General features: G+C 47.1%; 1 protein-coding gene across 1 annotated transcript in view; it reads left to right on the forward strand.

Annotated features, from left to right (window-relative positions):
* TMPRSS6 (transmembrane protease, serine 6) overlaps nucleotides 1-11,951 on the forward strand; it is a 59,786-nt gene extending 47,835 nt beyond the window's left edge. Inside the window, exons 11-14 of the mRNA XM_006865279.1 lie at nucleotides 333-501; nucleotides 2,030-2,301; nucleotides 10,873-11,009; nucleotides 11,793-11,951. Coding sequence (XP_006865341.1) covers nucleotides 333-501; nucleotides 2,030-2,301; nucleotides 10,873-11,009; nucleotides 11,793-11,951 — 737 coding nt within the window. The remainder of the gene's footprint in view (nucleotides 1-332; nucleotides 502-2,029; nucleotides 2,302-10,872; nucleotides 11,010-11,792) is intronic.
* The last annotated feature ends 2,532 nt before the right edge of the window (nucleotides 11,952-14,483 follow it).

Genomic DNA, 14,483 nt, shown 5'->3' on the forward strand with positions numbered 1-14,483 from the left:
CCTGCCACCAGACCCCTCCACCCAGCCAGTTGCCACAGGGTGGGTAGCAGGTCAGGGGTCCCCCTCCACTTTCAGGAATGGAGGGAGGCACCCACATTGGGAAGCTGGAGGGAAAATCTTACCGTTTGTCCGTCTGTCTCTCTATCCTGGCTCTCTCTGCCCTCCCCCACTGCCCATCTTGATCCTCTTTCCCTGTCTCTGTCTTCTTTCTGTTTCTCTCTATCTCTCCTTTGTCTTTTCTCTCTTTCCTCCCTTTTCTGTCTCTGTTTCTCACTGGGCTCCCTCCCGCTCCTCTGCCTCTGCCCCTCCATGCACCCCACCCCCCCCATCAGACTGTGGCCTCCAGGGCCCCTCCAGTCGCATCGTGGGTGGGACTGTGTCCTCAGAGGGCGAGTGGCCATGGCAGGCCAGTCTCCAAGTCCGAGGCAGACACGTCTGTGGGGGAGCCCTCATCGCTGACCGCTGGGTAATAACTGCGGCACACTGCTTCCAGGAAGACAGGTGAGGCAGGTGTGGGGCCTTGGGCGGCAGGTAGAGAAGGCCACGACAGGATGCTCTGAGGGGACAGAAGAAGGGTAGGGTAAGCCCAGGATGGCAGTTATGGGGGTCTCGTTGTAGATTCACCACAAACCCACTCTGTGGCCCTGCACAGGTTGCTCAGTTGGGCCTTTTTCTTCAGTCTGGCTCCAAGGTTCATTCATTAATCCCCTCGGGCTTCTGTACTAGGGTATGCCCTAGATGCTAGAGATACAGTAGAGAACAAGGTGGACAAATGCTCCTCCCAACCTGGGTTATGAGCCATGACCCCACCCCTAAGGGGGACTGCCCTGTGCAGGTGGTGGGCCATCTCATTCTGCCTTTAGGTATCTTCCTCATCTTCATGGTGGACTGACTTCATGTCCACCCACCCACCCAAGCCAAATCTCTGGGCCTCTCAGGTTCCTCCCTCAGCACAGCCAGCCTTGGGCTCGTCCTCTCCCCATCTCCTCCATTCTGGGTCCTGATCAGAGACAAGGTCTCCCCAGCCCAAGGCACAGGGCACCCTCTCTTCTTCCCATACACATTCTTTCCATTGTGTGTGCCAAAACCTGTGTAGGGTTTCCAAGGCTGCAAATCTTTATGGGAGCAGAAAGCCTCATCTTTCTCTCTGGTGGATTTGAACTGCTAATCTTACAGTAGTAGCCCGGTCCTTATTGCCACCATCCCTGGGATCACTCTGTCAGCCCAGAGGCCACACTCTCTCTTGCATCTGTTCGGGTATCATCTAATGATGGCATTCTTGAACTCCACCCCTGGCTCCCCAGGGCCATGGAAGGAAAGAAAGGCCTGAATGCAGACCAGACATCTGCTGGTTCCTCCCCACAACCCCACCCCTTCCTGTGGGAATGAACAGATCTCCAAGAGCTCATGTCTATGCAGTGTTCAGAAGAAAACAGAGCTTGGTGAATGCTCACACTTTACAGGTTCTCTACATGTTGCTGTTGTTGTTGTATGCCATCAGGGTGTTTCTCACTCCCAGCGCCCTGGATCACAGGGCATCTAAGGCGGTCATTTTTACAGAAGATAATCACCAGGTCTTTTTTCAAAGGAGCAGCTGGTGGGTTCAAACCACCGGCCTTGAACAAGTGAGCAAAAACCACTGTACCACCAGGGCTCCTTGCTGTTAAGTGCCCTCAAGTCAGTTCTGACTCACAGCGTTTCCTGTACAGGGGTTCCAAGGAGAGGTTGGTGGATTTGAACCACCGACCTTGTAGTTCGAGCCGCCCTGCAGTCCAGCGCTTATCTACGATGCTGCACCGGGACTCCACAATTCTTTACATAAGTGCTCTTAACTGAATTCTCCCAGGAAAATATAAGTCGAAACTGTTCGGCCCATTTCACAAAGAAGGAGAGCTGAAGCTGGGGTTGGACGCCTGGCATTGAGGAGGGAGGGGTGGGTGTGGAAGAGGGGAGCTGATGTCCCAGTTGGGGATGGTGGCTATCACAGCCCGAGAGGCCGCAGCTAAACAAGTCCCCCTCCTGCTCCCAGCATGGCCTCTCCGGCACTGTGGACCGTGTACCTGGGCAAGGTATGGCAGAACTCACGCTGGCCGGGCGAGGTGTCCTTCAAGGTGACCCGCGTGTTCCTGCATCCGTATCACGAAGAGGACACTCATGACTACGACGTGGCGCTACTGCAGCTCGACCACCCGGTGGTGCGCTCCGCCGCTGTGCGCCCCATCTGCCTGCCGGCTCGCTCCCACTTCTTCGAGCCGGGCCTACACTGCTGGATCACTGGTTGGGGCGCCCTGCGTGAGGGCGGTGAGTGAAATGGGGTACTGCAGCCCCACACAACATCCGGGACTGTAGGGGGCAGGGCTCGGTCCTCCTGGGGTTAAATTGGGTTGGGTCCTCAAGGGAACAACAACAACAAAAAAAAAAAAAACCTTGCAATTTGACCTCTCCTCCTGGCTTTCCCTTCTTTATGGAAGGCCATTTAGGGGAAGCCATTTTGGAAGTTATGCATTGGGGTCAAGGGTCAGGTCAGGGATGCCACAGTGCACACCAGCTCTGCCCTTCCTTCTTCTCCTTGAACATTTGGGGAGGAGAGGAGACCCATTCAATACTAGCCTTGGATTTTGAAGCCGCATGCGTTCACTGAATCCACCCAATCATCTTGGGGAATGGGTATCATGGCCCCATTTTATGGTAGGGAAAACTGAGACTCAGGGACACTTAGCAAGTGCTGAAAGTTACACAGCTAGACTGTGTTGGAGCAGAGACTGCTTGGTACCAAAGCTACTGCTCTTTCTGCTATTGCCTCTCAAAAGCAAAGAGTCTCTCTCCTTTTCATCTGAACTGACTACATACAGTAGCTATCCCTAGAAGTCATTCCGATTTCCTGAGTCAAAAAAGCCCAAATCCTAGAACCTTAATTGTTGTTGTTTTTAAGTGCCACAGAGTCGATTTTGACTCATAGTAACCCTGTGTAGGGTTTCCAAGGAGTGGCTGGTGGGTGTGAACCGCAGACCTTGGGGTTGGTAGTTAGGAGTCAGTTCCAACTTAAAGTGACCCTGCATAGGGTTTCCGAGGCTAAACATCTTTACGGGAGCAGAACGTCTCATCTTTCTACTGCGGAACAGCAGGTCGTTTCGAACTGCTGACCTTGAGGCTAGCAGCCCATCTCATAGCACCTGTGCTACCAGAGCGCCTTTTAGTAGTCCAGTGCTTATCCTATAGTGCCACACCAGCACCTGAGTACCAGTGGTAACTTAAAAATGTGTGCATAATTCATAATGTGTTGGCAGATGAGACGGTGGAGATACTGGAAAGATGAAAAAACGGAGGCTCAGAGATGGGAAGGGCACTGGAATAGCAGCAAAGCAAAGATTGGCTTCTTCATTCATTCATTTATTCATGCATTCATTCAACCACATGCTTAGTGAGCAGCTACTATAAGTCTCAGTCCGTCAGTGTGTTCTCGTGTGCTGGCTTGGGGGCTGCTGCAATGCTGGAAGCTATACCACCAGTATTTCAAATACCAACAAATACCACCTGTATCACACAGGTTTCAGTGACGCTTCCAGACGATGACAGACTAGGAAGGAGAACCTACTGAAAAACTTGCCTAGTGAATACTTTTAGAAGCAGAACATTGTCTGGTACTGTGCCAAAAGCCAAGCCCCTCAAATTTAAGTGGGGAAGAAGTTTGCTTCTTCAAAGTAGAGCCAACCTCAATGATACGGATGGAGTAAAGCTTTGTTGTTGTTGTTAAGTGCAGTCAAGTTGGTTCTAACCCATATCGTAAAGGGTTTTCAAGTGGTTTGAATCGCTGACCCTGTGGTTCAAACCAACCTTATGGTCTAGTGCTTTATCCCACAGCATCACACCAGGCCTCTGTAGTAAAGCTTTGTTGTTGTTGTTAAGTGCCTATGAATAAAGGTTCCAACTCATAGCAACCCTGTATAGGCTTTCCAAAGAGCAGATGCTGAGCTTGAACCACTGACCTTGCGGTTCAAACCAACTTTTCAGTCCAATGCATTAACCCACATTTGCTGATGGGGCACAATTCAAAAAGAGGGAAAAAAACAAACATCTACAAACATCCATCAATAATTGGAATGTGGAATGTACGAAGTATGAATCTAGGAAAATTGGAAATTGCCAAAAATGAAATGGAAACATTAAGATCGATATCCAATTTATTAGTCAGCTAAAATGGACTGGTTGGCCATTTTGAATCAGACAATGATATGGTTTGCTTTGCTGGGAATGACAAATTGAAGAGGAATAGCGCCTTCAATGGCATCTTCATCATCAAAAATAACATTTCAAGATCTATCCTGAAGTACATTATCAGTGACAGGATAATATGTACATGCCTACAAAAAAAAACAGTTAATACAACTATAATTCAGATCTTTGCACCAACTGCTAATGTCAAAGATGAAGACATTGAACATTCTTACCAACTTCTAAAGTCTGAATTCGATCAATCATGCAATCACTATGTATTGATAATTACTGGTGATTGGAATGTGGAAATTGGAAACAAAGAAAAAGGATCAGCAGTTGGAAAATACAGAAAATATAGAAAGGACACTGGAGATGAAAGATTGCATGATTAGAATTCTGCAAAACCAACAACTTGTTAATTGCCAACGATTTTCAACATTTTCAGCACTGTAAATGGTGACTATACACATGGAACTCATCAGATGTAATACACAGAATCAAATCGAATGCATCTATGGAAAGAGATCATGAAAACACTAACCCCATCAGTCAGAACAATGTCAAGGGCCAATTGCAAAACAGACAGACCGTTGATTGCTCATGCACAAGTTAAAGATGAAGCTGAAGAAAATTAAAACAAGACCACAAGAGCCTAAGTATGGCTTTGAGTATATTCCACCTGAATTGAGAAACCATTTCGAGATAGATTTGACACATTGAACACTAATGACTGAAGACAACACAAGTTGTGGGATGACATCAAGAACATCATATATAAAAAAAACAAAAGGTCATTACGAAGACTGGAAAGAAAGACGAAAGCAAAGTGGATGTCATAAGAGATTCTGAAATTTGCTCCTGGACATAGAGTAGCTAAAGCAAATGGAAGAGATGAAGTGAAAAACTCAACAGAAGATTCCAAAGGATAGTGTGAAGAGACAAAGTAACATAGTATTATGAAATGTGCAAAGACCAGGAATTTGTTGTCATTGTTGTTAGGTGCCATCCAGTTGACACCACTCATAGTGACCTTGTACACAACAGAATGAACTATGCAACCCATACCAAAGGTTGTGCTCTTTGACCTTCATTAGTAAGAATTTTAAGTCCTCTTCACTTTCAGCAAGCAAGGCTTGTTCCATATCACAGGTTGTTAATGAGTCTTTCTCCAATCCTGATGCCATGTTTTTCTTCATATAACCCAGTTTCTCGGATTATTTTTTCAGCATACAGATTGAATAAGTATGGTGAAAGAATATAACCCTGGTACACACCTTTCCTAATTTTAAACCATTCAGTGTTCCCTTGTACTGTTCAAACAACTGTCTCTTGGTCTATGTACAGGTTCCTCATGAGCACAATGAAGTGTTCCAGAATATTCACTCATAGTTCACAATGTTGTCCAGAGTTAGTCGTAATCCACACATCGAAAGCCTTGCATAGTCAATATAGCACAGGTAAACATCTTTCTGGTATTCTCTGCTTTTAGCCAAGATCCATCTGATGTCAGCAATGGTATCCCACTTTCCATGTCCTCTTCTGAATCCGGCTTGAACCTCTGGAAGTTCTCTGTCAATGTATGCTTGCAGCCATTTCTGTATTACGTTTAGTAAAACTTTACTCGCATAGGATATCAAAGATATTGTCTGATGATTTCCGCATTCTGTGGGTCACCTCTCTTTGGAATGGGCACAGATATGGATCACTTCTAGTCACTTGGGTAGGTAGTTGTCTTCTAAACTTCTTGGCAGAGATGAGTGAGTGCCTCCTGTGCTGCTTCACTTTGTTGAAAGATTTCAATTTGTATTCCATCAATTCCCAGTGCCTTGTTCTTTGCCAATTCCTTCAATGCACCTTGGACGTCTTCCTTCAGGATCATTGGCTCTTCATCATATGCTACTTTTGAAATGGTTGAACACCCACCATTTCTTTATTATTATTATTTATTTATTTTTAAATGTTTATTGTGAATTATGTGATAGTTTACATGGGAGAACATTAGCTTTACATTCATCCTATTGTATATTGTTTCATTCCCGTGGCTACAACCCCTTTCACATGCATCATCAACCAACCAAGGGGTATACCCGGTCATCAGCACACAGCCCCTCTCACTCTCTGGGTCTAGAGTCCCCAACCCCACCATTTCTTTTTGGCATAGTAACTGTGTATTCCTTCCATCTTCTCTTGATGCTTTCTGCATCATTCAATAATTTGCCCAGAGAATCTTTCAATATTTCAAATCGAGGCTTGACTTTTTTCTTCACTTCCATCAGGTTGAGAAATGCTGAGCATGTCCTTCCCTTTTGGTTTCCTGACTTCAGGTCTTTGCACATTTTGTTATAACATTTGACTTTGTGTTCTCGAGCTGACCTTTGAAATTTTCTGTTCAGCTCTTGTACCGCCTCACTTCTTCCATTTGCTTTAGCATCTCTACACTGGAGAGCAAGTTTCAGTGTCTCTTCTGACATCCATTTTGGTCTTTTCCTTCCTTCTTGTCTTCATAATGACTTGGCTTTCTTCCTGTCATGTTCTTGATGTCATCCCACAACTCTTCTGGTCTTCTTTCTTTAGTGTTTAATGTATCAAATATTTTCTTCAGATGATCTCTAAATTCAGGTGGGATATATTCAAGGTTGTATTTTGGCTCTCATGGACTTGTTTTCATTTTTTTCAGCTTCAGCCTGAGCTTGCATATGAGCAATTGATGGTCTGTTCCATAATCTTCCCCTGGCCTTATTTTGCTGATGATATGGAGCTTTTCTGCCGTCTCTTTCCACAGATGTAGTACACTTGATTTCTGTGCATCCCATCTGGTGAGGTCCATGTGTATAGTCATCTTTTATGTTGTTTAAAACAGGCATTTGCAATGAACAAATCTGTCTTGCAGAATTGTATCATGTGATCTCCAGCATCGTTTCTATTCCCAAGGCCATATTGTCCAACCACTGATCCTCTTTGTTTCCAACCTTTGCATTCCAGTCACCAGTAATTATCAATCCATCTTGATTGCATGTTTGATCCATTTCAGACTGAAGAAGTTTGTAGAATTCTTCAATGTCATTATCACTGGCTTTTGTGGTTGGTGTGTAAATTTGGATAATAGTTAGTTGGGCTACCTTGTAGGCATATGGACATTATCCTATCACAGACAATGATGTTTTTCATGACTGATCTTGATATGTTCTTTTTGATAATGATTGTGACACCATTCCTCTTTAACTTGTCATTCCTGCCATAGTAAACCATGGGTTGTCTGATTCAAAATGGCCAATTTCAACTCATGAATGCCTAGGATATTGATGTTGATGTGTTCCATTTCATTTTTCAGTTTCCCATTTTCCTAGATTCATACTTCATACATTCCATGTTCCAATTTTCAGTGGATGTTTACAGCTATTTCTCTTCATTTTGAGTTGTGCCCCATCAGCAAATGAAGGCTCCGAGGGCTTTATTCCCATGGGCTTTACTACATTCGCGTCATCACAGTTAACTCTACTTTGAGGAGAAAGCTCTTCCGCAGTTGCATTTTGAGTGCCTTCCAACCTGAGGGACTCAACTTCTGGCACTATAGCTGACAGAGTTCCACCACTATTTATAAGGTTTTCAGTGACTAACTACTCGGAAGCAGTTCATCTCCCCTTCCTAGTCTGCCTTCACCTGGAAGTCCATCTGAAACCTGTCCACCGTACATGACCCTACTGGTATTCAGAATACCCATGGCATAGCTTCCAGAATCACAGCAACTCACTAGCCACCACAGTACGACAAACTGACATATTATAATGAAATGTACAAAGTCCTGGAGTTAGAAAATCAAAAGGGAAGAACATGCTCAACATTTCTCAAACTGAAAGAACTGAAGAAAAAAAATCATGTAATATTGAAAGATGAGGCTTTTTGCTCCCACAAAGTTTTACAGCCTCCAAACCCTATACAGGGTTACCATGAGTTGGAACCAATTTGATGGCACTTAACAACATGGGCAATATACTGATCGATGGAGGAAACATCAAAAGATGATGGAAGGAGTACACACAGTCACTGCACCAAAAAGAATCGGTTCAACCTTTTCTAAGGGTAGCATATGATCAAGAACCAATGGTACTGAAAGAAGAAATCCAAGGTGCACTGAAAAGCACTGGTAAAAAAATCAGGCTCCAGGAATTGACAGAATACCAACTGAGACGTCTCAACAAATGGTTACAATGCTACAAGTCCTGACCTGTACCCAAGAAATTTGGAAAACAGCTACATGGCCAAGCAACTAGAAGAGAGCCATATTTGTGTCCATTCCAAAGAAAAGTGACCCTACAGAATGCAGAAATTATCTAGCAGTATCATTACTACCACACACAAGTAAAAATTTTGCTTGGTAATTAAAGATATTTCAAAAATGGTTGCAGCAATACATCCACAGGGAGCTGTCAGAAATTCAAGCTAGATTCAGAAGAGGACATGGATTGAAGAATAGCATTGCTGATGTCAGATGGATCTTGGTTGAAAGCATAGAATACCAGAATGATGTTTACTTGTGTGTTATTGACGATGCAAAGGCATTTGACTGTGTGGACCATGATTGGGTGGATAACATTGTGAAGAATGGGAATTCTAGAACACTTACTGTGTTTCTGCAGAAAGTATCCATGAACTGGACTGTTGGATAAGCACTGGACTGCAAACCACACAGTCAGCAGTTCAAACCCACCAGTTGCTCCTTGGAAACCCTATTAGAGGGTCACTCTGATTCAGAACTGACTTGATGGCACTTAACAACAACATACACGGACCAAGAGGCAGCTGTTTGAACAGAACAAGAGGGCACTACATGGTTTAAAATCAGAAAACATGTCCGTAAGGATTGTATTCTTTCTGTAAACTGAGGAAATCATCTGAGAAGCTGGACTATAGGAAGACGAATTTGGCATCAGGATTGGATGATGGTTTACTAACAAGCTGAAATATACAGATGACACAGGTTTGCTTGCTAAAACAGAAGAGAACTTGAAGACCAAAGACCACTACCTTTAGTTCAGATTACAACTCAAGACAAAAATCCTCACAACTGGACCTTGCGACAGCATGATAACCAGAGAAAGACTGAAGTTGTCAAAGATTTCATTTTACTTGGATTCACAAACAATGCTCATGGGAGTAACAATCAAGAAATCCAACAATGTATTTGCTGGGCAAATCTGCTACAAAAGACCTCTTTAAAGTGTTAAGAAGCAAAGATGTCACTTTGAGGACTAAAATGGCACCTGACTCAAGCCATGGTATTTTCAGTTGCCTCGTGTGCATATGAAAGCTAGACAATAAATAAGAAAAATTGATGTCTTTGGATTGTGTTGGTAAAGAATATTGAATAGAACATGGACTTCCAGAAGAACACATAAATCTGTCTTGGCAGAAGTATAAGAAAAATGGAGAATGGGGAGACTTTGTGTCACATACTTTGGTCAAGTTATCAGAAGGGACCAGTCTCTGGTGAAGAGCATCATGCTTGCTTGGTATTGTCAAAAAGGAAGATCTCAAAGAGTTGGCTACAACAATAGGGTCAAGCAGAACCAGGATTGTGAGGATGGTGGGGGACTGAGCAGTGTTTCGTTCTATTGTTTGTGGGGTTGCTATGAGTCCAAACCAACTTGACTACACCTAACAACTGTATGCTGAGCATAGAGTTGTTGTTAAGTGCCATCGAGTCAGTTCCAACTCATAGCTGCCCTGTATAGGGTTTCCAAGGAGCAATTGTGAATTTGAACTGCCGACCTTGCAGTTCAAACCGACTTTGCAGTTGAGTGTTTATCCTACAATGAATTAGGTGTGGCGTTGTGGGTTAATATGCTAGACTGCAAAGCCGTGTGAACTGCAAGGTCAGTGGTTCAAGCTCACCAGCTGCTCCTCAGAAACCCTATACAGGGTTGCTATGGGTAGGAACTAACTCGACAGAACTTCACAACAACAAAAGATGAAAAGGTAACATTCTTGAGGGCGATGGTGATGAGAGCTGGATAGGGAGGTACAGAGGCTCCCACCCAGGTGGGTCAGGGAGGATTTCCTGGAGGAGGGAGTGTCTAAGCTGAAGAGAAATCAGCATTGACCAGACTAACAGGCAAGGTACCAAGACAGGCACACCCAGCTCCATCAGGGTGTGCTGCAGTAGCCCGGGTGAGGGTCAGAGGGAAGAAGAGGTGGGCAGGGCCTTGCAGGCCCCTGTGAGGAGCGTAGGCTGGGGCTCTGCACCTGAGGATCACTGAGAAACATACTGGTGCCTGGGCCCCACCTCACACAAGTTAGACCAAATCTCTGGCAATGGGACAGAGAGTGGGGAGTCACTGAAGGATTTTACGGGGAGAGATATGGAGTCAGATGTCTGACAGGAAAGGTCCCCCAAGGGTAACAATGTAGAGGGGAGCTGGCAGGAGTCCAGAAGCACAGCTGGTCCTATGTGTTAACATGTCTCCATGTTAACCATGCATAGAAGGAGCTGGAACCAGGTGATAGTGGGCCCGAGAGGTAGTGGGTGGGCAGAGCTTGAGAGATGAAGCGGGCTCCAAGATGCAAGGAGAATGGGGGAAGGAAGCCTGGGTGGAGTTCCTGGGCACCTCTTTTCACCTCTCACCTCTGCCCCCCCGCCCCCCCGACTCCACGGAGCAGGCCCCACCAGCAACGCTCTGCAGAAGGTGGACGTGCAGCTGATTCCCCAGGATCTGTGCAGCGAGGCCTACCGCTACCGGGTGACACCGCGCATGCTCTGTGCTGGCTACCGCAAGGGCAGGAAGGACGCCTGTCAGGTGACTCCCGGGGTGACCCTCACATCATCCAGGGCCTGGACCTTTGCTCACAGCAGCCTGCTGATGTCTCAGAGTTCCCATAGGAAGGTGTGGGTGGCTGTCCCATTTACAGATGAGGAAACTGAGGCTTAGACTGGCTGAGGGACTTGCCTAAGCCCGCTGAGTGACAAATCAGAAGAGTGCCTGTGATGGACAGAACTTGAGTACAGACCCAGCTCTGCTTTTTGCTAATGTACTTGCCTAAGGCCACAGGCTAGTAGAAGAAAGGAGAGGCATCACCTACAAGAGAGAGGTACTGGGACAAACATCCATGGTTCCAAGACAGTCCTCATGAAGTCAGGCCAGCAAGGATGGCATCCCAGTCAAGATTCACCAGATTAAAAGAATCTATATGTATATATGGAGGGTTGGATCTTAAGGAATTGACTCACATGATAAGGGAGGCTGTCAACTTTGAGAATTGTAGGGCAGGCCAGCAGGCAGGAAATTCAGGCAGGATTTGTTTCAATCCTGAGGCTAGGAAACCTGTTTTTGCTCTTTAGATCTTTAACAGATTGGATGAGGCCCACCCACATAATGGAGGGGAGTCATCTTTACTTAAAGCCAACTGATTATAAATGTTACATCTACAATATGCCTTCAGAGCCACATGGTGTTTGACCAAACAGCCCAGCAAAGGTGACATGTGAAATTAATAAGAGACATGTCCAATCAGGACTGGAGCCCATTGGCCTGACCTGCGTGGTGAGACCCTAACACATTGACCTTTTCTCTCCTCTACAGGGTGACTCAGGCGGCCCTCTGGTGTGTAAGGAGCCCAGTGGCCGGTGGTTCCTGGCAGGACTGGTCAGTTGGGGCTTGGGTTGTGGCCGGCCCAACTACTTTGGTGTCTACACACGTATCACAGGCGTGATTGGCTGGATCCAGCAGGTGCTGAAATGAGGAGCCACCTACTTGCAAAGCTGGGACCCACCCCTTGAATTCAGAGAGCCAGGGCACCCATCAGGTGGGGGAATAAGTATTCTGGGGGGTGAGAGGCCCCATCCGCTTCCTTCTGTCTGTCTGCTCCCAGGAGGACACAGCAGGGTGCTCCCCACTAATGGCCAGCAATCTCCTAAGGGCCTAGGATAGACAGCAGGCCTGGCTGGGTGGTCATATCCAGTCCTATGCCACCCACTCCATGCCCTGGCCCACATCTTCTCAGTCTCTCTTTCTCCTCTGCTCACCCCATCTTCGAGGAAAAACAGTTCAGCAGGATGTTGCTGGCCACCAGTACCCAGTAATCCAGCTGCTTGGACAGTGTACACTTTCAGCTTTCAGACAGTGAACGCTCTGGGCTGACATGAGGTAGAGGAGGAAGGGACCCTCAGAGGCCTCAAGACAGCCATGTGGACCAGCTGCCACCGAAGCCAAAGGTGGGGACCCCAGGCCCAGGTCCTCACCCCACTTCTATCTGCCACCCGGGTCTCCACTGCCCAGACTCTCACCTCGAGGCGAGCTAGGCCATCCTGGGGAATAAAGCTGCCTGAACCAAGATCTGCCTGTGGTTTTGAATGGGAACTCCTTACCCTCGATGGCATCAGACCCTGCTTCCTGCCCAGCCTGCTTGAGAGAGGCCAGTAGGTTGGTGGCGGAAGGGGTGGTGGAGGAGAGCTGAGCCTCCAGGGCAGCTGTGGGGGCTCCGGAAGAATCGCCAGCAATCTACTACCCCTCTAGTAAAGGGGGGGCGGGCAAGTGACAGGCTTCTGGGATCTTGGGAGGTAGGTAGCTCCAGAGAGATGCAGGGACCTCCTCAGGACAGCAATTGTGGGGTGGGACAGACATCTGGTGTGGGCCCGGCTCCTGGGGCTGTCCACTACTGTCCCCTTCTGCACTACACTTGAGTTACTTATCCCACGGCAGTGTGTGGGGGTGAAGGGGTACTGTTGAGAGCATATGGTTGAAAGAGCCCATAACTCACTGGGTGAGGGTGGGGTGAGGAAGGAGGTGCCATACAGGGTGACACCTCAGTGTCCTCCCTGCCCTGGGGGCTCTGAGGAGGTACAAGCTCCCGTGTTGAGTTTGGGATGTCACGGGACCTCCCAAAGAGTGAGGTGCAGAAGGCAGGCTGGAGCTTAAGAGAAGGGGATTTCAGAGACCATGCTGCCTGGGAAGCTGACAACGCTCACGTCGAGGGTGGCTGGGTGTCATGGGGACAGAGGCACTTCGCAGATGGAAGACAAGGATAGGCAAGAGTTCTGCTCAGCACAAGGTACAGGGCGGTGGCTAAGGGGAGTGGACTTAGAAGGGTGGAGTCTCAGTAACCAAGGGGGTGTGGTCAGTGCAGAGACAGGAACCAAACATGAGAACTACAACCCTTTCTTGACGCCCTACTGGAAGGAGGCGGGAGTACCTCAGAGATCTCCTTCTTGTTAAGTGCCAGTTCAGTCATTTCTGACTCATAGCAACCCTGTATAGGGTTTCCAAGGAGCGGCTGGTGAGTTTGAACCACTGAACTTACAGTTCAAACCCACCTTGCCTGTCTGCGCATTATCCCACAATGCCACACCCGAGATCTCCTGTTGTTAAGTGCCATGGAGTTGGTTCTGATCCAAAACGACCCTGTATAGGGTTTCAGAGGAGCAGCTAGTGAGCTTGAACTGGCAACCTTGCAGATCAAACCGACTTGGCAGCCCAGCACATGAACCCACAGCACCTCTCCGCGGGAAGGTTTATTTCTATCTGGTACAGCCCCCATCAATGGGGCATCCAAGGCCCAGGAGTTAGGGTAGCCTGGCCGCAGGGAGCTGGACATCAGGGTGATCACTGGGGCTGGACGCACCTGAGGGTGGAGGAAGGATGTTAACAAACCCCACCCGGTGGCTCTCTTGGTCTTTATAAGATAGACAGGGACTGAAATCACTGTGGGTATTTTGTGAAAATACAGTTTTCTAGGCCCTGCGTTGTATGATGTTAAATGCCCTCAGCTTGGTTCTGACTCACAGCAACCCTTATAGGGATTACAGGAGCAGCTGGTGGGTTTGAACCACAGACGTCACAGTTAGCAGTCCACCCACTCTAAATTAATCAGCTTAACAAGTTACCTGTTTGAACCCACCAACGGTTCCTGGGAGATAGATGTGGCAGTCAGCTTCCATAATGGCTGTTGCGCCATAGAGTTGGTTCAGACTCGTAGCAGACACAGATTTGTAAGCAGTTCTACTGTCTTACAGGTTGTTATAAATCAGCAACAACTCAAAGACAATGAGTTTAGTTTTCAATGGGTGGGGGTGTAGGGTGGTAATCTGTTCTGGTAACAATCCCTCCTCTCCCAAGCCTGTCTTCAGCAAGTGAGGTCAACTTTGGAAAGTGAGGCAGAATTATCACTGTGTTCTAATGGACCAGGGAGCTGACGAGCGAGCCCCAAGTAGAGTGGAGAGGCTAGGGTCCAGGCTGGCAGGAGAGAGAAGCCGAAGGGCCCAGCAGCTCCGAGAG

Source organism: Chrysochloris asiatica, unplaced genomic scaffold (genome assembly GCF_000296735.1).
Source record: "Chrysochloris asiatica unplaced genomic scaffold, ChrAsi1.0 scaffold00076, whole genome shotgun sequence".
NCBI lineage: Eukaryota > Metazoa > Chordata > Mammalia > Afrosoricida > Chrysochloridae > Chrysochloris > Chrysochloris asiatica.